At 44.8% G+C, this 23,931-nt stretch overlaps 1 protein-coding gene across 1 annotated transcript in view; it reads left to right on the top strand.

Moving 5' to 3' along the window:
- Nucleotides 1–3,534: 3,534 nt before the first annotated feature.
- ANK3 (ankyrin 3) overlaps nt 3,535–23,931 on the top strand; it is a 254,973-nt gene continuing 234,576 nt past the window's right edge. The window contains exon 1 of the mRNA XM_044420391.1: nt 3,535–3,648. Within this exon, the coding sequence (XP_044276326.1) occupies nt 3,535–3,648 (114 nt within the window). The remainder of the gene's footprint in view (nt 3,649–23,931) is intronic.

Below are 23,931 nucleotides of genomic sequence, written 5' to 3'. Positions count from 1 at the left end.
ATTTTAAAATGGGAAGGGGTGCTAGAGATCATCCAGTCCATCCCCTGCTGCCTTCACAGACGTTGGAACCACAGCAGTCCTGACAAACTAACAAGCAGCCTATGCCTAAGTGAAGTTTAAGTAAAGGAGAGCCCATCACCTCCTGGGGCAGAATGTTCCACCACCAAAAAATCACATACCATTAGGAAGTTTCTGCTAATGTTTAGCCAGGATCTGTTTCCTGGAACTTTCCATCCACAGGTTTTTGTCTCTGGAGCAACAGCAAACACATCTGCTTCATCTTCTGGATAGCCACCCTTTAGCTAACTCAAGACAGCTGGCATGCCTTGCCTTAATCTTCTCTTCTCTTCTCCTGGCCAAAAATATCCAGCCTTTTCAGCCAATTCTCACAGGCTGGATCTGCCAACTCCTCACACCCCTGGTTGTCTGCTTCCAGGCATAGTCTAGTTTTGCAGTGTGCTTAAAACATGGTAACCAGAAATGGACACATAAGACCCTGCCTTGTTCTTTGGTGAGCTCTGTGTCCCCTTCCCTTGCTTTTGGAAGTTAACAGAGGTTGTGTGGCACAGTTTTTTCAGCTACAACACTCCATGCCATGAAGTTCCCTCCCGCAGAAGGTCCATTTGCCCCACTTAGTCTACTAATATGGTGTTAATTTGATTGATTAGAAGGGCTGTTGGTCCATGCTTAGCTCTTTTTTTTCCTGCTGGTCTTCCCTGGATGGTTTTATGGTTTTATTTTTTTTTTCCTAGTATTTGGTTCGTTTATACAGCCAGTCCAGGGGTATTGAGTGATTTCTGTTCCTGAGAAAATGGAAATTCATCTTTAAGATAAATTTATATGTAAGTGGGATCATGTATAGTCAGCCTTCCACATTCAAAGAGGTTAGGGGCACAGGACCCCCGTGAAACTGGGAAAACAATAAATATCTCTAGTTCCAGCTCCCCACCAAACTTCACCAGTGTCTCCTCTTTCCAACAAGGAAATGCCAGAGAGATTTCCTTCTCCAGATGAGTGCGGCAGGAAGGTATATTTTGGGAGCCTCTCTCTCTCCCCTTTTGATTCCTCTCTCTCTCTATGGTGAAGTTCTGGAGGCCTCCCTCTCTCCCTGTTTGCTTCCTCTGTCTCTATGGTGATGCCAATTTTCCATAGCAATTTTTAAAAATTAATAGACTGTGCATGGTTGTAAGTATGGGTAGCTCATAACTCAGGGACTCCCTGTATTTTCAGTGGTATCAGCAGTTTTTTATATGATACCAGTGTTTTAAATAAATACGTACATTTTTGTATCGGTCTGCCCAGTGAAAGCTGTTCTACCAGGGAGCCAGTCTTGAAACCTGAAAGCACAATTCCCTCTACCTAAGTTCTACCAACCTCTGTCCACTATAACTCACCTGACCCTGTCCTGACTTCAACCATGACCTGCTACATGGCTTTTCCTGGCCTGGTTCTCTCTTTTGGTCCATCCTTGAGAGGGGCGGCCTGTGAAAAAGCCAAAACTGGCAATGCTAATTTCACAAGACTGAAGATCAAGTCTTACAACACAACCTGGCAGCAGGCTTCCGGGGCTTCCGGCAGCGGTTTTTCCTCGCCTACCTGGAGCTGGCAGCGGGTGAACCTGAGGCCCTCTGTGGGAAAAGCAGTGTCCTGCCCTTGTGTGGCAGTCTTTCTCTAGAAGCGTATTTGTGTCCTGCGCCTAAGGACAAAAAGAGAAAAGGGAGTGAATAAGGGCATGCAGGCCTGAAGGGTGCTTTTAGGGTTCTCTGGAAGTTACTGGGAGAAGCCCAGGGAAGCGCCAAGCCAACGAAAAGGTGAAGAGTTGGACCTCCAGCCCCATCAGTCACCAGCAGACAGAGAAGGGCATCCAGCATCCTGCATTGCGCTGAGTGGGGAAGGCGAAGAAGTGGGTCAGCACTCCCAAGATATACGTAGAGGGAGAAGAGGTAATGTAGGAGAAGCGCGCGGGGGAGATTCTGTCTAGCTTCAGCCTTTGGGAGGGGTGGGGGTGGGACAACACACACGTGCACACACACACACACACACACACACAGGATGCCTCTGGTGGTCCCCGGGGAAATCGCTGAGCCCTTTGTCACAAGCACTGGGATTCCAGCATGCCTTGGATGGTGCACTGCGTTTACAGCAAGGCTATTCTTTCATCAGGAGACATGCTTGTAATGCCTCTTAAAAGGGCTGCTGATTCCATTTGATAAGCTGCTTCCTTCCTTGTCTGATTTCAATGGTGCTGGTACAGTAAATACCGTGTGTGAGTGTGTATGTACACACACACACACACACACACACACACAGAGGCATTAATATGTATTTATCTTCCATGTGTGCCTCATGCCAGCTAGCCGTGGGTATTCATACCCAGAGAAAAACCTCGTGGGCAAATTGCCTGGATTTGCTCAGAGTCCACGGTCCTGGAAAAAGTGCCCCTACAGGCCTTTTATACTGATGCTATTTTACCTCCCATAATGAATATTCAAAAGCTGCAGTCACTGAGGGCTCAGGTGGCAAAAATAGCAAGGTGATTGAAGCAAACTCTGCCATAAAAGCCTAAATCTACATTGCTGGATGCACGGAAAGAGGTCTTGTTACACAGATTCTTGATTTTTTTTTTTTTTTTTTTGTGGGTGGGGGGATTCCCTCTCCCCTCCTTTGATCACAGAAAAGGAAAGTGCCAGGAAATTTCCGATGAATTAGGTGCCCTGTTTCATACACTGGTATGATCACATCTTCCTCCCCTCCCCTCCCCTCCCAAGATGTGCTGTAATAAGCATGCGTTTAAACAAGCAAGCAAGCAAGCAAGCAAGCAAGCAAGACAACAGTGCTTTCTGTAATCCTTACAGCAGGATTGAGCATTCAGCATAAAGGACACACTGTCAAGATATAGCAATGCATGCATTGTTTTCTGCATAATGCAGTCAGGGTCTCCATGGTAAAGGGGGGGCATTTATTTATTTATTTGTCACCATCAGCACTTAATCTAAACCAGGAGCTGCTCCATTTCATTGTGGGTTAAGTGGCTCACCATGCAAAGCAAACTGAGGGAGTATAAATCATAGCCGTCATTTGCAGCGGGTGGATATCCAAATTAGGTCTGAGGATTACTGAAGAAGAACACTGATGCTGGAGCAGTTGTTGCTTTGGAGTATTTCTCCGAGGAAGCCATCGTTTCCAGCATACCCCCTTCCGTGGAATCACTTAGACACTTCCAGCTGGTGGCAGGAGATACAGCCATCGTACAGCGTTCTCTGTCCCAGCTGTCTTCCTCATCACATTAAATGCACTAGGATGGCTGCACTCTTTTGCCAAGGTTCAGGTGCTGAAAGGTGCAGGAAGACATCTGCAAGCAGAGATTTCTGTGGCATCTGCCAGCCTCATCCAGACCTTTGAATCCTGAATGTCTCCCTGGCTCTGGGCAAAGCTTTTCTTCCAGGCATTGCTCCTAAAGGCTGGTTAAAGGTGCCTGAGGATTTCACCTTATATACCAGGAAGGATTATTGCAAAGGCTGTGCTTAATGCATCATGGCTCACGCAGCATCTCAGATCAAGAAAAACAGAGATTTAGAACTTAACCCTGAAGAAGAAACTGAGAAAAAGAGGAAACACAGGAAAAGATCCAAGGATCGGAAGAAGAAGGTACCTTTATTTGTACTTGCAAATTCTTTACATGGATTCCTTTGTTTTACTTTGCCCCCACTGCAGTGCAAGAACTCAGCGATCTTGTTCGTGTGTGACTTGGAGGCTGTGGATCATTGTTAGGACTGTGAAATGTCACTGAACCACAACTTGGGGGAGGGGGTGCGTTGAGAGGCAAATGGGTTTTTAAAGTCAGATTCTAGACTTATTGCAGTGAAAGCCCAGGTGGTCCATTCCAAGCCAGATCTTCACATTGTCTTGGGCTGAAAGGCTGTTGTTAAACGAAATATACACCAGTTCGGAAAGGGGCATTTTACGGGTTAAACAAATAACCTGTGCAGCTCTGGTGGGGAGCAAAATAGTTGATCTGTAGCTGGTGTGAATGTGTGCAAAAATAGCTGGCTTCTTTGTGTTGATACTGTGTCACATGCTGCCTTTGACTACATCCATTTAAACAGAAATTATTGAATGAGATACTGTGCCGTCGTCTTTTAGCTCACAGGCCCCCTTTATGGGGGAATAATATCGAAATCAATGGATGCTATCAACTTTCTTTTGTTAGGTTAAAAGAGGGGCTTAACATCACAGAATTCCCCCCCCCTTCATTGCTGGACCTGGGAATTAAGTCCACTGCACTGGTTGTTGGTGAATTTTGATGGAAGCTCTTATTCAGTCAGTTCTTATTTCTTTTCTGCAAAGACCCCAAGAGGGGAGGATGGAAGCACCATCCTTAAAAACAGATGCTCCATTTGAGAGGTGTGTGGGCTTGCCCTTTAAGAGGACACCTGAAGCGGCAGAAAAAGGCCTGCTGGTGGTTTCTGGGCCGGGCACGTTCTTTTTCAAATAGCTCGGATGCCTGTAGTCTGAACAGGCGACTGAGGGTGCACTGCATTTTCATGTGCCTTTGTGATATTCCCTAAGGGGTTAATAACCGAATTGGCTCTAAGTGGCCATGCATGTGCTTCCTTAAAGGACACGCTATAGATTCCCCTTGTGCATATGGTGCATCCGTGCCTTGGGTGGCCGCTTCTTCCCACCCCACCCCACCCCACCCTCCCTCCCTTTTCTACAAAGAGCAGCGCTGGGCATGATGCAAAAAAGCACTAAGGCGAGACCATCGGAGGCTGTGTGTAGTTGGCTGCAGTCAGTGCGTACTGCAGCATGCAGGCATTTAAAGGGACATGGTCTGACTTTCCTTCTAGTGATTAGTTCCGGGCTTCTAAAGGGGACTAGAACACGGCCCCAGAGGCTGCCTTTCCACTGCAGAAGTCAGGATGGGATTCTGTGGCTCCGCACCCTCATCTTGACTTTGTTTCGAGAAGAGAGACTTGAGAACTGCCTGCCTGCTGCAAGGGCCCTCCTGCCCCCAACTCCCGCAGAAACGCAGCCCTCCAAAAGGCCTGTGTGACATGCCCAGCTTTGCAAGTGGGGTGACTCCTGAAGTAGGTTTAAGTTTAACAATAGAAAGCATGTGGTGCCTTTGTGATCATTCAGGTTGGCGGAGAAGCTGAATGTACAAGAGGAGGCAGGGGTGACCATGCCAGTGAGTGCCTCTTGATTCTGTCCTGTGGACAATTGCTTTGTCGACACAAATGCTTTATTGTCGTACAGCATGATGTCCTAGAAGGGGCATCTGGTAGCAAGCAGTGTTGGACAAGGGCCCTGCCCCCCAAAAAGCATCCTGCGAATCATAAATGCCATGAGTTTTCCTTTTGTGTGCACACGTGAGCTTGCATGTCCTGTGCTGAATTCCTTTAAGGAGTCGAAACTGAGAGACTCTGGACTGGCCATGGAAGACAGGGGTTAACTTCAGTGGATTTGCCAATCTAATCAGGCTGTGTATCCATTGTAACAGGAACCATCCTGGCCTTCCTTTGTGCAAATCCATGATTTGTCCCTTTGTACATTAAGGTAGCTTTTTTTCTTAAGTAGTCTTCCCTTTTTACTATGAATTGAAACACACTTCAGACCTGCAAGCAAGCCTTTACCTATTCCGGCCAGTCACATGGCCAACTTTGGTCCATAACTTGAGCAATATTAGAAACACCCTCTTGGAAGCTTCCAGCTGCATTAAAACATCGGTCTGAGCTGGAATCTCTCGGGAACCAAAGCAACAGAAATGCACCCATGTGGTGATTTCTGTTTGCAGAACTGAACAGCTTCTATGGCCTGATAATAGCAGCACCAAATAGACAATATTGCCACCCGCTACTGGGATTGCAGTAAGCAATGCCACACTGCAAGCATTAAGGCTTTTCGTTTTACAACCGGATTGTATTTTCAAGCCTTGCTCTGAAAATATCAGCAGACAAGTTGACACTTTTCAAACCATCTTCTGGTAAAGTTGCAATTCCTGAGACCGGATCTGTTTAGGTATCAGTGTTGGAGTTTAGAACAACATCTGCAGATTCCCTCTTGCTCAGTCCAAAGAGTTCCAAACAATCCATAATTTGCTGCTTGCCTAAGATGAAATCCTTATGATGATTTGGGTCTGTGTTATATAATAGGCTACAGGCTGGCTGTAGATGAGCCCCTTCCCTGCTCAGGTACTAAGACAAAATGCCATCCACCCCAGGCATTGACAGATGAAAGTAGGGATTCTTCAGGATTCACCCAGGAGGAGAATTCGGAAAGTCAAGAGAAGGGTCAGTGAGCTGCTCTGGCCTAGTCTAGCCAGGTCTCACCAGCGTGTCGCTTGTGTCACGTTATTACGTGCTAATGGATGAAGCAAAAATTATTCTTCTGATCTGTTTTAGTAAACTCTTAAGGGTATTCATGTGGATGAATGTCTATCGATGGCTATGAATCCATGAATCAGAGAGTGCTCTATGGGGCATGACCTCTGCCCCCAGTGTTTCATAACCCAAGGATAACATGGGTTTAGGCAAGCTTGGATCCAGGCACCATTCCTTTTACAGGTTTGGTATTTAATATGTCCTGGGATCGTGTGAAACGACAAGACTAGACAGTATCCCAAAGCATGTTGAGAGTTACCCTGTCCATGTTCTCAGGCACCTTATGTAGGGATAAAATATCTCCTTGGAAAGGGACAAAGTCAGACAAGGCTGATCTGCAGCAAGTTAGACAGAAATTATTGCATTGCGAAGAGAGCAGATGGGCTGGAGTGAGGAGACGGACACGCTGCAGTTCAGAAAAGAGTTAATTAGAGGGCAGAAAGCAGCAGCAGCAGCCACCGCCGCAAATTCAGCCCTTGCTCTTCCATGGCACATGAGAACCTTGCCAGTGTGGAGAGGCTGTAGCCCGAAGGCCTTGATCAAGGCCAGCTGTAGGAGAGGGAAACCAGCCAGTTCTTCCAACTTGGTGAAGAGAGGCCTGGAAGCCCTAAGATGAGCTGCTTTCCCTGGTTTCTGTCCCTCTGCAGCTGATGAAGTTCCACTATTCCCACCAGAGTGAGGAGGAAAAGCACAGCAAGATACGCTTCCAGGAGGGAGCCAAGGGGATGGAGGCCAGTCTTGCTTGGTTGGCTGCAGCTTTTGTGGCCATGCCATCGCATGGGCATGCTGAGCCGAGCCAAGCCATTTCCCACCTTCCCCTACGTTGTTTGAAAGCTTGTGGTGTTGTTCAGCCACACACAATGGGAACTGCAGCAATAATAGCAATAATCTTTTTGCCCAAAGGCTAAGCCCACAGCAGTATTGGGAATATCCAGGGTGGTTATGTCTCCTTGGTTCCAACAATCACAGATGTTTGAGTGTACAGAATGTTTGTGAATGTTTCTTTCTAACTGCTGAGTGGGAAGGAAATGATGAAAATAATAAACAAATAAATACAACAGATGAAGAACATGGAATGTGGGATTGCCGGGGGAAATTTTGCATATGGCCTAGAGGCAGGAGTGCTGGTGTGCTACAGGATTGGTGGGTGGGGAGGGAATGTGTTGGTGGACTGTGTGAATGCACAGCTTGGAGGTCAAGAAGCCAGGAAAGGCCAGGCAGCAGGGACTGTGGGCAGGGGACTTATCGAGAGAAGTGTTGATGCTCTTTTGGGGATATGAAAAGATGAGAAAGCTTGAAGGGCCTGGGGTATGCTGAATGTTCTAGAGGTGATATATTTGAAAGGCAAAAGGATGACTGCTATACCCAGTTCTTGAATAGCCCAATTCCTTCCTTCTCTGCCTCTTCCACTTCCTTGACAGCTCCCCCCCACACCCCATGGAAAAAGAAAGCCTTGCCTCAAAGAAAGGGGTCTAGTAAGTGGCAGAGGAGGACAGGAAGGTGCCCAGGACAGGCCTTGGGGACCTCTTCTCCGCTGACTACAAGTCCCATGATTCCTAGCAGAAAATGATACACATAGCATGTTATTTGCAGTTAAGGGAAAAGAGGATGACTGACAGGAAGGGGGATTTGAAACCCATTTTAAGTCAGGCCCAGTTGGATTGAACCCAGCTTGAAGTGGGGGCAACCTTTGGTTGTGGGGAGTTCACATTTTCATATTCTCCACAAGGGCTGGCCCAGGACACTTGACTGCCCAAGGCAGAAAACCTTGGCAGAAGAAGGTAGAAGAAGCTGAGTGGACTTGCAGACAAACCTGTCTCAGTGCCGATGATGGGACACCTTCCATCCCATTGGAAGGCAGCAGAAGAGGCTGAATAGGTCACCGTTCTCTCCTCCAACCTCTGCCTGGGGCTGCTGCTTCACTCTGCCCAATGGGAGAGCCGGCCCTGTCTCGCCCCATCAGCATACTCACCCCCACGATTGAGACTACATAAAAATATGTGTTTACTATATAGCTTTGAATCTTGGGGTGACTGACTTGAGGAGATCATCATCATCAATAACAACACCACAGATAAACGTAATAGAATCTGCACAAGCTTATGTCTGGGTGCTAGTTCAAAGCATGGTGGTACCTGAGGTGGAAAATCCAGAGTGTTTTGTTTTTTCCTCTGCCACTAATTAATCTGGGATAAAATCCACTAAATTCTCTTGTAGAAGTCTCATTGAAAGGAACTGAAGCATCTTGTATTCCTTTCAGTATCTTCCCTAGACAGTTGGTGTGTTTTGCCCCATAGGTCAGAATTCTCTATCCCTCATTCTGCCACCCACACTGGAGACCCAAATCCAGGCTCTCTCTACTAGAAAAAGACAAAGAATAGCCAACATGTTATGTCTTCTCCCTATTTTAGCCTCCAAGGATACCAAGCAAAACGTATTTCAGCATGTGTATAAGAACAGGCAAGGACATCCAGGGTTGCAGATTGGGTGTCTGTAGTGGAAGAGAAGAAGGGGAGACATGGATAGAGCTGGTCAAATCACCTGCCATATTCAGTGGTCTGGTTTTAGAGAACAGTGGACATGCAGGGAAGAGTGAGGGCAAGCTAGTTCCACCCCTGCCACTGTCCTTGACATCCTTCACAGGGTGAGGGAAACTTCTGTGCTGAGGGACCTTTTTTACTCTGTAAATTGTGCGAGGGACCTACGTACATAGATACAAAAGGCTCCCCAGTGCAGAAGTTCACCCTCACAGGAGGTTAGTGATGAGGAGAGTAATGCTTGTCCTCCTTCTTCCAATGTAGAGGTACATGACTCTCGAAAACCAAATGCCTGAATAGGGCTACTGGCTTTCAGCCTTACCTGGATCTCTCTGAGTTTTCCATGAGGAACAATGAGCAAAGAGCCACAGAGTGGGACTGAAACACTTACTGCCTTTTCTGTCTTTGGGCCCTCCAATGTTGGTGGACTACAACTCCCATCAGCCCCAGTCAATGGGCAGGGGTGTGGGACTTGGAGTCCAACAGCATCACAGGACCAAAGGCTTGGAAAAAAACTGATCATAGATGTGATGGTGATATTAACTGAGGAGGAGAAGATTCCCCTGCATCTCACATCTTAACATATTCAAAGATTTATATTCTGCTCCCTCTTCCATAGCAAACTTCTCTGTGCGAAGTGACTCCATTTTAAAAGAGGTAAATTATTCTAAAAAATCTTTCTGCTTAGTAGACCCCTTCAAGGGGAAACATTATTTATTTGCATTTTCCCTGTCATTGCTCTAATTTCCCATGTGCCCAACACTGGGAATGGGTTTGTTAATTTCACTGCCAAGATTCTATTAAAGACAGAAGGGTTTTCATGCTGGGGGAGGAAGGGTTGACTATAATTGTTGGATAAAAATGTATGTCTTGCTTGCAGACACTTGTGCAATGTTGAAGTGAGGGGAATGTTTTCCATTTTCGTTTTCCTACTTGCTGTTTGGAAGCCCGTGGCCACCATGGGAGTTGGAGTTTTGCCTTCCTGTTATGGCTCTTTTATGCCGCTGGGTTTTAATACCCTTTAAGGCCATTCTGACCACTTGGGCTGCACTAATGGGTCGAATTTAATGTGTATCAAGAATGGCCATTTTAAAAAAATGCTCTCAGAGAGGGAGCAAAGAGGTCAAGAAAAAGGCTTTGACATTTGACCTTTGTGTTCAGAAGGTTTCTTCTGCTCTGAAGCATTCAGTCATCGGAGCCCCTGTCTGCATTCTGCAGTCGCAGCTTTATCCCCAAGAGTGAGATCTAGTGTGGGAGGTTAAGATCCAATGGGCACTGCCACACTGGATGATCCCTCTTTTCCAGGTTGCTTGACAATTGGAAGGCAGACCAGCTGCTGCCTTCATGGAACCACAGATGCTGCTGAACCCCAAAACAGTGGGGCCGACGCAGTGCTTTGTATTTGATGTCCATGCTCTTCGAGGCCTGATGAACCTCACGATCTTCCAGCTTCTAGCAGCAGCTAGTCCATCCAACCGCTGCAGAGGGGGAAAAGGAAGGGAGGACCATTGAATTGGTTCCGGTGAGATATCCAGCTCCACTTGGCTTCTCATCTCCTCAAACTATTTCGAGCTGAGCTGGTTCTTAAAAGATCTCTGTATCTTTAAGGACTCATGCCTGTGTTTGGTTCTTTCCTCCTCCCTTTCCATCCCTTTTTTCTTTTGTGTTGTGTCTTTTAGACACAGGTAAGCTTGAGGGACAAGGACTGCCTTGACTAGTAGTATTCTATAAGCTGCTCTGGATTCCTTTTTGGCTCAAGAGTGGGGCAAGAGTCTTTCAATCAAATAAACAATAGTGAGTGTGTTGTAGTGAGAAAATGCAGCAGAAGACCATCTAAAAAGTCCAGCAGTTGTTACAAATCAAGATGCTTGTCTAAAATTATTTATTTTTATTTGCCGGTTCTTCCAAAGACTTTGTGGGAGCATATGCAGGATTCTTCCATGGTATCCTCACAAATAATTCTGCAGAGTAGGTTAGACTGACTGTGACAAGCTCATCTAGTGAGCTTCACAGCTGAGTAGGATTTTGAACCCATGGACTATCTGTTGCAAGAAGAGATATAAAACAGAAAAATTGAAACCATAAGAAAATCCCTTTATCCGGATGGCTGGATGGGGCAGTAGGTGAAAGCCCCTTCGCAGTCAGTGCAAAACTTTATTAGCATTCCAACATAAACTTTACTACCTTCAGAAGGTCAAATATTATGTAAAATTTAGTTAGACCATAACATCTATTGCTTAATATATTTATGAAATATACAGTGCAGTCCTGGGCATGTAAGCCCCTGTGTAACGTGGTCTTCCTCTCGTTAAACAGGAATTGCAAATATATACTGTGTTATCATAATATCTAATGAGAAGGAAGGACTCACTGGAGAAGATCCTAATGTTGGGAACAATTGACAGCAAAGGGAGAAGGGGATGGGAGAGGATGAGGTGGCTGGATGGAGTCACTGGGGCAGTGGGTGTGAGCTTGGGTGAACTCTGGGGGATGGTGGAGGACAGGAGAGCCTGGAGGAATGTTGTCTGTGGGGTTGTGATGAGTTGTGCACAACTTTGTGACTAAACAACAACAGTGTTATCAACTAATAGCAGCTAATGGTAACTGCTGCAGAATTTCAGGTGGTTTGCTAGTTGAGTTAATGCTGGGAATGTAGCTGGGTGGTGGGGAATGTTAAAAATGAAAACAGAAACCTTTAACATTGTAGTTAATAAAATAAAGGCTTGATTCTTTGGGTTTAGTAACCAGAGCTATAGACCTCAGCAATTTTCCACAGAAAGAGAATGTGTGTGGTTTTAGGGGAAAAGCTGAGAAAATGCATTACATCCTAGCAATGTTTAAAGTGCTGTAATATAATTACAGGGTACCAGTAGAGTGTCAGCTATATTTGTAATGCTATTAAAGAATTCATCATATATACAATAATGGTAGAGAGATAAAATTAACAAAATTAACATTTATAATATGTTAATTTTATATCATGCCCCTTCGAATTGAATTGCACATCCTGGGAAATGTTATCATTCCCAGGTTTATTTCTGTAATCAAAATCATGGTCTGAAATATCAATAATTCTTTCTTCTGAACTTCCATTTTGAACATCATGGGCTTTAGAACATAAAAGGCTGGCAAAATCTGAAACAAACTTCTTGGTGATTTTAACATGTTGTCTCCCTGAGTGTGTGTTCTCAAGTAGCCTATTTCATTCATGGAATTCAGGAATTGGAGTCAAGTGAGAAATATGAGGATACACAGGGCTTGTTCCATGTTGCTAGTCCTACGCTGTGGGCAGATTCTCATATAGCAAAGGATTTGCCCAACATCCAGTCGAACACAGGAGCAATGATACATCCTTTTAACTACTAAGCCGAGAGAAGTTGTGTGCTCTTCCATACTAGAAGCATTCAAGAAGAAAATAGACAATCACCTGAGTGGGATGGTGCAACTTGGCATCCTGAACCAGCAACGGGTTGGATTTGATGGCCCTCTTGGCCCCTTCTGACCCCACTATTCCGTGAATCCACGATCTATTAATTTGGATCTTTTGGTCTTGGTTGTGAGACAGGAGTCCGGAACTGGTGCCTCTTTGCGTGTTGCTGAACTACAGCTCTGTTATCCCTTCCCATTGATCGTGTTGACCGAGGCTGGTGGGAGTTCATCAACATCTGGAGGGCCACAGGTTTTCCAGCTCTGAGGTTAAAAAATAAAAATAAAAAAAGCACATTAATCTGATATGCAGCAGCAGCATTTTAAGGGCACAGTACTACACATGTTTAGACAGAAATTCCTACAGCCCCCAGCTGTTGTATGCCAATAACTCCCAGTATTCCCCAGCTAGAATAGGGAATGACTGACTGGGGAACACTGTGAGTGATCAGCACATTGTTTATTTATTTATTCAGTAAACTTCTATGCCGCCCCATTCGGGGAGGCTTACAACAATAAATAAATACATATAATCATATAAAAACAATATAATTGTTGGTTTGTGAGCTGCCCCGAGGCTTCGGCGAATGGGGCGGCATAGAAGTCCCCTAAATAAATAAATAAATAAAATTGGAAATGCCCTGGTCAAAGATATAAAATCAATAAATAAGCTAACAATTAAAATGCTGTTTAAATAAAAAGGTCTTGGCCTGGCGCCGAAAAACATAACGACGGCGCCAGGCGGACCTCTCTGGGGAGCGCATTCCATAGATTGGGCGCCACTGCAGAGAAAGCCCATAGGGTTTGCATCTAAAGGGCTGGTTTGAAAAGTTTTCACTGATCATCTTGAAAGACATATATTTTATTTAGAAACTTATAGTTTTAGTTTATTTTTATTTCACTTCATTTTCAATTACAATATTTCAATTTGGAAGTATAGATACAAGTTAGGATATATTTCTCATCTTTCCTTGGTTTCCCCTGACCCCTGCTCTCTCCCAGAGGCTTCGGCGAATGGGGCAGCATAAAAATGTTTTAATAAATAAATAAATAAAATACATGTTTTGAATGTATGTTCAACACTAAGCACTATACATTACCTCGAAAGTGCTAAAAACTTTAATTAAAGTACTTGTTTAGTTTATGCTTCAAGAATGGATAATAAATGATCCACTTTTAAGTATTATACGCACCTCACCAACTGAGTAATTCTCAACATGGCTTCAAACAACTATTACTATAAGTACTTGCAAACCCCAAAACATTTTCTCTAACTCACTACTAGCCCTTAGTTTTCTGGCTGATGGATGGGACAGCATTCTGTTTGGCTTTGCACTGGTAGTTGGAGCAGAGTTTTTTCTGGGGGCCATAGCTGAAGAAGAGGGGATTTATTTCTGCTTGTCATAGAATAATCCCAAAACATATTAGAAAACCAGTAAAACACAGCAAGGTATGTAAACATCAACTGATAAAGCTGTAGAACAGTAGAGCAGAAACACAGATAAATAAGAATTCCCAAGTTACAGCAGTACCGATTCAGTCAAAAAACCCTGGGCCTTTTAGTTTGTAAAGTGCAACACTGTATTAAGGATTTCCATAATTGGGGGTGTCTATATCAAGAATTCCATTTTTTGCTTTGCTTTGTATTGAATCAGACAAAGGTAGCATCATCATGAGGACATCTGCACTAAAGTTGAATCCCGAGGCAGCTTGAATGCACGAGTTTCCGAGAGCCACTTCCCACAATAGTAGGTACATACAATTTCCCTGCAGTATTCCCCTTAATATCTGCAAGAGCCATCAGGCTGCTTCACAAGGTAGGATACAGTCCAAAACATTTATTTTCAGAAGTAAGGACCCTGCCATTTCATACTGTAAATGCTGGTATTGTTAATGTGCCAGATTTCTTTGCTGTTGTGAGCAGATCTCTCTCCCCTTCTTTTCCTCTCCACGGTCCTTTTCCTGAAGCTTAACAAGCTGCAAAACAGGGTCAATCAAGGCAGCATTCTCCTCGAGATGTTGGAGATCATCTGCCCATGGGAATAATTGAACCTGAACTGGAACCTCCCCTCCTTCGCTCCCTTTTAGACAAGCTTCTGACTGCATCCTCAGAGCGGTTGCTGCTTCCTGAGGACTGGATGGTGGGAATGTTGGACACCTATCATCTCCTAACCCCTCTGTTCTGGAATATCTCCCAAAGCAAGCTGGTTCTCATTTTCTGAATGACAATCTTCTCGAGATAACCTTGACTCTGCCAAGTCCTCTGTCCAGCTCTGCTCCTCCACCTCCTGCTCTGAATCGAACGACTCTGTCTGAGCAGACAGTAATATGCAGGAGCTGGGCTCCCTCCCTACATCTCTCTAGGGAATCTTCTCCATTAGTCAATGCTTAAGTTTTTACAAACCTGAAGTCCTGCCTTGATCAAGTTCCTTGAATAATGTTCAGGCTAGATAATAGGGTATGTTCTTAAGCACTGGTGGCTTTGGAATTAGAATAGGACTGATCTCATTTGGCCTCAGAACAATGCATAGGAAACCCTATACTGTACCAGTTGCTCTGTTTGTAATGTTGTTGTCCATACTACAGCTTCTTTCATAATAGCAACATGCCCTGCTTTGAATTTTGCTCTGTTGTTATAACTATTCGGACTTTTCCTTTCATTGCTCTCCTCATCATAATCTAATTCCTATGGAATGTTCCAAGAATTACTTCTTTTATATTGTCAGTGTTCTGTTGAAAAAGTCTTCTCTTTCTGATCTTGCTGCTAGTCTTTTGTTTCACTGTGACTGAACACGGCTTATTCTTTCCGATTCTGTAGCTTCGGCAGTTGCCTGCAACAGAATCTTCGTCCTTGCTCACCCTCCGTGTACCATGCGGTTTTGGCCCAGGACAGCGGTGCTTTCTTAGGTTTCTGCACGGTTGGGAGACTTGGCCACTCTTTCCTTTCACATCTTTTCAGTTTCATTGAAGTCCATCTTTTCTGCAAACTTCCTCTTTGCTACTGTTGTTCAGCCTCCCGCCAAAGTCTTACTTTTTCTGTTTTCTTCTGCATTTGAGCCCTGGCGTTTGTTTTAATTTTTTACTCCTGTCTTACTTGTCTTCATCTCTTTTGCATATTGTCTGCAGTGTGTTTAATCTTTGTTTTGACCTCAGCCTTAATCCATCTGTTCCAGGAGGAGGAAACTTTCCTCCCTTTAGGGCCGCAGTCCCTTGGCGGGAATTTGTGGGAGCTAGGGGCGGGGGATTAGCTGGTGGTCAGAGGCAGTGATGGGTGGGCTCGGTGCCAAACCTCCCCCCCCCCCCTTAGGCTCATAATGTTCCACGCTGCCTTTCTCTGGGCAAGTTCACACAGCACAGGAAGCCACTGTGGGCTGGATGCCCATGTGCCAGCCCACACTGCTCCCAGTGGACAATTGGCCAGCGGTGGCTTGCTGTAGCGTCTTGCCCCCTCACTTCTCCGGCCCGCTCCCCGCACACATCCCAGGGTCCTTTGTTGAGCAACCCATCTGGACTCCTCTTCCCAACTCCTTCCCCGCTCCCATTGCTACCCCTTTTTGGAGCACGTGCTTCATTCACTGGCTTCTCCGTTCTCTGGTGCCTCAGGGATGCACTAATGAGGTTGTTCCCCCCACACACGTCTTTGCAGAGTGCGGATTCGGCTGTGTAATACGTTCGGTTTCACTGTGTTGAGTTCCTCGGTGCTACAGCTGTCTTTTGCGTGTGTGCTCCGATTAGCCCCTTTGCAGTCTGGCCTTCTCAGTTCCCTTGTATGTGACCGATGCCACTCCGGCGCTCCCTTTGGCAGTTATAACATATAAGGAAACCAATGGTGGAGAGCCAGTTTTGCACTTTTCTGCATTTGCGAAAGACCAAAGGGTGGGGGAAAAATGTCTCATCATTGAGTTGTTCCAAGCACCGGGAAATAGAGGAGGTGGCCAATGGGTGACGGTCCTTCCAAAATGTCCTTTGAGCATCAGTGAAGGGGAAGTCACTGGTGGCGATGCCCAGACCATCATATGGGTTTTCTTTGCTGATTTTTCCAAGTAGCTTTGTAACTTTTTGGGACTAGCCATGCTGCCAGGTTTAGGCATCACAGCAAGCCACCCTGAGGTCTAGTTGTCCTGAACAACCATACTCCTAGCTCCTGCTGTAGCTTGCCCAGGAAAATAACCCACAGGGAATCCTCTGCCCTGGGTTTGGACATCATGGCAGGCCAGGTTGACGGGAAGCTGTCATGGCTTAGTACAGCATGTGAACCCAAACTCTCTTGCAGGAAAAGAAAGTGAGAGAGAGAGAAGCGCAGTGTGGGGTCATATGTGATCCTAAGAAGAAATGGGATCACTGTTAATGGGATGTTAAGGTCATCACCACCCCAGTCTCGCTTCCACTCTCTCTCTCTTGAACACACCGAAATACATCATGTCATTCAGTCGCATGCCATATACACACGCATGCGCGCACAGGCCGTGCACTGTTTCTCTCTCATGCATCCCTTTGTGAGCACAGATCTGGCCAGATTCATGCCTTCAGACTGTTCATCTCTCCTGACTCAGGAGGAGAAAGGGCTGCTTCTTTCCACCAGGGTGGCAGGCTTTGGAAAAGGTGGATCCAGCTGCAACAGCTCCTGGCCAAGCAGGGAAAGTTCAGTCCAGGCCTGCCAGAGGTACCACACGCTGCCCACTCCCCTTCCACTTGGAGTTTGTCTCTCCTTTGTTGTTCTTTCAGCATTTCATTTATGTCGCTCTTACCCACCTTCCTAAACATATTCCTCATGCACTGGAACTTTTTGTCCTTGATTGGATCTCTCAGTTGCCTCTTCTCCTTTGTTTGATTGTTTTCCTCCTTTCCTCCTTCTTTCTGTTTGTTTTGTTTGTTTGTTTTTACAAAAGTTCCTTTTAATTATTATGCATCAAATAATATGTATTCTTTCACATATTAAATTGCTCCTCTTCTAGCCTTACCTCTGTCTTTTGCTTTCCTTGATTTAATATATATTCTTCTTTAGTATATATTCTTCCTTACTCGATCTGATTTCATGTTCTTACTGGGTTTCCTCTCTCCAGTCCTCATTAATTCTTTTCTTTTGCTGCTGTTTTCACACTTCTCAGCATGCATGGTGTAAGATATATAATCTTTCTGTTCTTAATTTTAGACTTACATTCCATCTTCTATTGAGCAAGCCTGTTTCTCCAACATCTTCATTCTCACTTACACCCTTTCTTCAATTTACTTTTCACCTCTTTTTGTCTCCAAGCACTCTCCATTTCTTCTTAGACTCTTGGTCAATATTGATATTTATGCTTCTTTTACCTCTATCCTTTTCCTATAATCATGTGTGTGTTTGTTTGTTTGTTTAAACTACTTGACCAGGAACCCTCTCAAAGCAGCATGCCAGATAGATAGATAGATAGATAGATAGATAGAATAATGGAAACAGTAAAAACTGGACAACTTAGACGATAAAAACAGCAATGCAGCAACCATCTTGAAAGACAACAAAAACCAGCATAACCCAGCCATAAAAAACTGCAGCCACAATGCGTTCCTATGAAACATAAATTGGGGAAGGGCAAAGTACGTAGTAGGTTTTAAGGGGCTTCCTCAAAGCCTGCAGGAATGGAGTTTCACATATCCTTGATGGCAACTTGATGCAGAAAGGTGGGGCCACTGTGGAAAAGGCTCTCTCACAGAGACATCCACCTAATGGCCCTCATAAGTGGAAACCTGCGATTTTACATAAAATTACCTTTTAACCTTTTTTTCCTGGTATGCTCCCATCTTCCTTGTTTATCTTGCACCGTGTTTCTCTTCTGTAGGAACTGCTACAGCGCTTAATCATCTTTCATCCTTTCAATCAAGATACCTTGTTGCTGCAGTTTTTCACTTTCTGTTCCATAAATTCATCTCTAACTTTCTTCTGCTGTTTACCCTTCTTTATTAAAAGCTAGCTATTTTTTTTATCTCTTGAGTTTGTTTTGTTCTCTAATAGTGGTACTTTTTCTTTTTTTTACCCTTCAACCTGAAAGTTTTTGAATGTCCTATTCTCACAAGTCTGACTTTTCCTTCTGCTACTTCACAGCTCATAGCTCATTTTCAATATGTGTGTTCTTGTCACTCCACTGAACCTGCACCCACTCATATTTTCAATTATCTCAGGCATGCTAAATCATGTGGCCAATTTTCTGTTCTCTTTTTATATCATTTATCGTCGGCTTTGACCCAGCTGAGTATTGTTTTCTTTTACCGCCAACACAAGCGTTTGGGGCAAGTGTTTCCCCCCCCCCTCAGTGTTGTTTGTATCTTCCTTAGTACCCTTTTTTTCTTATGCAAAGCATGGGAGAGAATCCAGCTGTGTCATCCCAGTAGGGAAAATGATATTGCCCCAGTGGAACCTGGCTTCTCAAATACGTACAAGAGGAGGGTCCAACTAAAGTGACATTTGCCCAAGTGCCGCGGTCTAGGTAGTTGTGCATTATGCTTGCTCAGCCCGTTGTGCAACCTCTTGCATGTCACTTTCTGTGTAGGCCATTCTGGATCCGGCTGTGCAGCTGTTTGAGCAACTGGTTGGGCGGGAGCAGTGGGCAGTTCAGAGAGGTGCCACCAGCTCTCTCAGCGAGCTCACAGAATGAAATGGTTGGACCTTGTCCCAATTATCACTATTTTCTCCTTAAGTTCTAACGATCATTTCCTCCTCCCCCCCCCCACACTCCTGCTGTAGCGAGAGGAGCTCCTCCTTTTATGCTTTCCCAGCTTGACTGTTGTAGTTCTCCCACATACTGGAGTCTTGATCTGGCTTCCACATTGCTGAAGTAATCCCAGTGCAGTTTGGATTTCTTCTGCTCCGTAATCATTTGCACTTCCTGTTTTTATCTCCTGTTTTAAGCCCCAAGGGAAGGAAAACAGAAAACAGTCAACCCGCCAAGCTTCATGATGGAGTCAGGATTGGATCCCAGGCCGTTGGGACTTGTCAACATCCACTCCACTGGAGGGGTGCATTTAGGAACATGAGAGAACCCAAATAGGGCCATGGTGGTCGGATGAATGCAAAGAGGCAAGTTGTTTTGGTGGAAGAAGGGGCACCCTTGACTGCTGCTCTGAGTGAAATACGGCCGAGTTGACATTGCTCCTCAAAACAAATCTACCAAGAAAGCAAACGCAAAGCAATCTTCATCCTTCTGCCATTGCTGCAAGATCTGATGCTACCACGTCAATTAAAAACTGTTCTCATTTCTTTGTGGCTTGGGCCATACATTTTGATCTGATTTTTTTCATGCTTTTCAAAGCCTAATTAAATAGGGGAATTACTGAAATACTGCAATACCTTCAGTGTTAAGATACCAGTTCAGAAATAGATTGGGAGGCAGGGATATTTGTTCCTGTTTTATTTACACTGTATTCATGCCTTCTAATTCCTTTACCACTGAATGATTCCTGATTCTTGGCATTGGAAAAAATAGTGATTTGTTTTCAAAGCAGAAATAATGCAGATCCTAATGCTGGATGAATAGTTTCAGTACTAAGTCATTACTTCATTTGAAATCCCGTAAACAAGTGAAGCAGGGATGAAAACAATGCTTAATATAAATGTTGAGACCCACATTTCATCTTGAGAGCACAGAGTTTCCAACATCAAAAACACAGCGGTGCTTTTGAAGCTAGACTTTGCAGACATTTCTCAGTGATTCCATACAAAGGTCTGAAGCTGAATCGCTCCTTGTATAAAGAGAGCCGTTATCTGCGTGTTGAGACCTGGGTTCTAGGCTCCACTGCATGGAGCTCACTTTGGGCCAGTCACTCCTTCTCAGCTCTGCCTTCGCAGGGTTGTTGTTACGAGGATAAAATGGAGCTATGCATTCTTCACAAAAAGAAGAGGCAGGACATAAATGCAGTGTAATACTACTACTAGGATATGTGGGTGGAGCTGTGGACAGCAGCAAAATGGCTTGGGATGGGTATAGTTTTGTGGGATCCTGTGGGAAATATTTTGGCCCCATCCAAAAGGACATTGGTTTGAATGAAACGTCTCTCGGGAACACGTTTGGTTCAGCCCTACCCATGGGAAGATAATGACTTCCCGATGCTTAATGGCTGAGGTGGGTTTTCTCAGCTGACAAGGGTATGTTAAACTTTGCTGCTACTCCTGGCTTACTAAATTCAGTTGTGGCAAAAGCTGGATGTGGCGTATGGCAGTCTATGCCGTCCTGCCGTTACGTTCCCATTGCTGCAGGAGAGCTTTGGCTGTTGGGTGCTACGAAAATGAAATGAAAGGCTGAAATAAGTCCTCTACCATCTGAGCGTATTGACCCATTTTGTTAAAGCTGCCACTATACAATGTAACTTTTCATGTAACTGACCTTCCATTTGACCAACGTTGTATAGATACTCAGGCATCCCGGCTTGCCAACAATATCGCCCATTCATTCTATGCACACGATTCCATGTTAGGGTTTTTGATAGGCCCCCAAACCCCTCAGGGGACACCCACCCCGCAAAGCCGTGCTTTGCAATGACAGACCCCTCTGTGACTGCCACCTACGGAGGTCACATTGCCGAAGCAGAATGTCAGTATGTTGAAAGGAGGTAACTGAGAGTAGATTGTTGCTTGCCCTGTAGAAGAGCATTAAAGCTCTTTTGGAAAAAAAGAAAAGAAAAAGAAAAGAGTTCAGGAAAGTTTTAGTCATAGACTGTTATTTGTAGTTTTATTCATACAAATGTGATTGCCAAACATTTCAAGTTCAAAGTTTGGCTTATCTTGTTTCTGTAACCATGATGTGCAGTTCTCTCTGCTAATTGATTGATTGATCCTCTCAATGCACCAAGTCACAGACACATTCGTTTGCATACTAGAACGCATTTTTTTTAAGTCCTCTGAACAATGATGAAAATTAAACGGGGCTGGGAAGGAGGGCTGTGTGAATCTAGTTTTACTACAACAACAACAGGAAGGTCTCATGACACCCTAAAGACTAATTTATTGTGGGATACGCTATTGTAGATCAGACTCCGTTTAATCTGATGCAATGACACCTTTCCTCTGTGTACAACAAAATCTGTCAGGGGGGGTAACAGTCTGTTGAATAAGTACAGTGGTACCTCGGCTCACGAACACTTCGGTTCATGACCAAAAATTTCATAAACGTTTTAACTCAGGTCGCAAACTCCACATTGGGTGGTGACCATGTTCGTGGCCGTCTCCCTCCCCGCCGCCCCCGAGTGGGGAGATGGCCGTGATCATGCTGGGGGCAGGGGGACTTGGCTGAGATTGTGCCCGTCTTTCCTGCAGGAGCGCAACCGCAATCTTGGCCATCTCCCCCTCCCCCAGCACGATCACGCCCATCTCCTCCCCCAGTGTGCCCACTTTCGCGCCCATCTCTCCCTCCCCCAGTGCGCCCGTGATCACGCCGTCTCTCCCCCCTTCCAGCGCGCTGGGATGACGGACGCGATCTTGGTCGTGCTGGGGGGCGGGAAGATGGCCGCGCTTGTGCTTGGAGTGGGGAGTGGGGAGATGGCCATGATCTTTGTTGTTCTTTGTCACTTTGCTTCACATTTTTCTGATTTAAAAAAATAGTTACAGAACAGATTAACCTTATTTACATTGAACTTTATGGGGAAATTTAACTTGGCTCACAACCATTTTGGGTCATGACCAGAGTCCTGGAATGGATTAAGTTCATGAGCCAAGGTACCACTCTATACTAAAGTTTAAACACAGGCAAAAAATCACTTTCCTTTGCCTGGGTGTTCAAACTACGCAAATAAAACATCTTCAAGGAGAACGCATTAATATGCTGCTTATTTTGATACAATCTGAAACAACCAGCACTTTGAAGCCATTGAAATAAAAATTCCAATAACGAAAGATGGTTGTTTTCCCCACCAGAGAAGGAAAAGATTAAAAGGCAGTGGGGAGAAGAGATTTTGCTATGACAGTAGGAAGGCAATCAAAATATCTATGTAGGACAGTCCTCCATAGGAAGAAAAGCATTTTTCGATTGAATTCTGGAGCACGTTCTCTGCTATTTCCTGCAATGTTAGTTGCCTTTGCTTCAAAAATACCGAATAGCATTGCAAGCAAGTCCCAGGATTTTAGCCTGCTGTAGCCCACCTCCCTGTTAAAATTACTCTTTTCTCCTCTCCCCCGAGGCTCAGTGCCTGGCCGTGTTAAGTTTGGGAATTAGATAGCCAATAGTTAGAATGTGAGGTCAGAAAGCCAGGTAGTCAGTACTGAAAAGAATAGTTGAAGGCCAGGAGCAAAGCAGGTATCCAGAAACTAAGACTACGGAAGGAATGCTTTAGAATGCCTTTGAAACACCCCAAATCGTCTGGGTGTCTTTATGAGAGCATAGTTCAGGAATGGTGTGTCTATGCACATTGCTGCTCCTGAGCTTTCCCAGGAAGTAACATCTGGATTTCTGTAAACTTCATCTTAACACTATATGAACACAGAACATTTTCCACTGCGTGAGCAATACCACAGAAAGGGACATTGTCAACTTACTGCAATGGGTTTATAGCGTACAACGGCTTCTGCGTTACTTCATAACAAACTTACGGAAAGGTAGCCTTGACCATTACAACTGGAAGATATGATGGAAGAAAAAGAAAAGGCCAGGTCTCAAATTCAGGAGAGTAGAAAAAAATATCTGGCTGGCCACTGTAGTAATCCAAACGATGGATAAAGACAAACCTTTGCTCTGATACATATTCTTATATGAAAACATCCTGACTGTCAACCAGAGTTAAAGTCATATTTTCTCCATGCTTCTGCATGTAGGTTGGAGCCATGTATAGCTTCTGTTGGATCCAAACTGATCCATCTTCAAAGGGAAGGGCACCTGCTGTGTATGGCATGGACTCGCATCTGATGGAGGATCTCCCATGAAGGAAGTTGTGGAGACAATGCTAGCCCGTTCCCCCTGAAACAGCGTCACCCTGCCACCTCCCATGCAGTTCAAGGGTGGTCCTAAACCTTCACAGCACCATTTCAGGGGGCTGCAGGGGGAAGGAGAGATGGGCAAGGGACATTCTCTCTTCAGTGGGATAGTGCTGCCCTTCAGTTAGAGTCCCACTTCTCCACTGTATCTGTACCATATCTGAGGATAATATCTCAGCTATCAGCCAAAATGGCAGAGTGCGTTTGGTTCCTTAACTGAGTTTGTAAAGAGTCTGAATCCAGTTACCTGACACCTTTTTCTTCTCTTTAAAGCAATAGCAATCCTGATGCACATTTCAAAATCTGTAAAAATACAAGGCTATTGTATGTCATTGTCATCAGTTACTGCATATGCAATGGTCACCGGATATCCAGTGTAAGACAATAAACAGTTTTACAAGGGCAGGTTTTGTTCTGTTTTGCTGCACGACCGCAAAAAACTAATTTTCAAAGATGTGTTGTATTCTACATAGCAGCTGAGTGGTATTTTTGGAAAGTATATCTGGAGGTGACTTCTTGAGAGAATACTGTATTTGCTATCGTTCCTCAGGAAAGGGTAAAGACCCCTTCCCATGCTGACAGTCAAATTGTACATGTGAAGAAGGACTGGGATTGTGTCATGGGACCATGGCAAGACTTCATGTCTGCATAG

The sequence above is a fragment of the Varanus komodoensis genome, unplaced genomic scaffold (assembly GCF_004798865.1).
Source record: "Varanus komodoensis strain SLA01 unplaced genomic scaffold, ASM479886v1 scaffold11, whole genome shotgun sequence".
Taxonomy (NCBI): Eukaryota; Metazoa; Chordata; class Lepidosauria; order Squamata; family Varanidae; genus Varanus; species Varanus komodoensis.
Note: the sequence above shows the minus strand (reverse complement) of the source record. Positions and strands in the feature narration are given on the sequence as shown.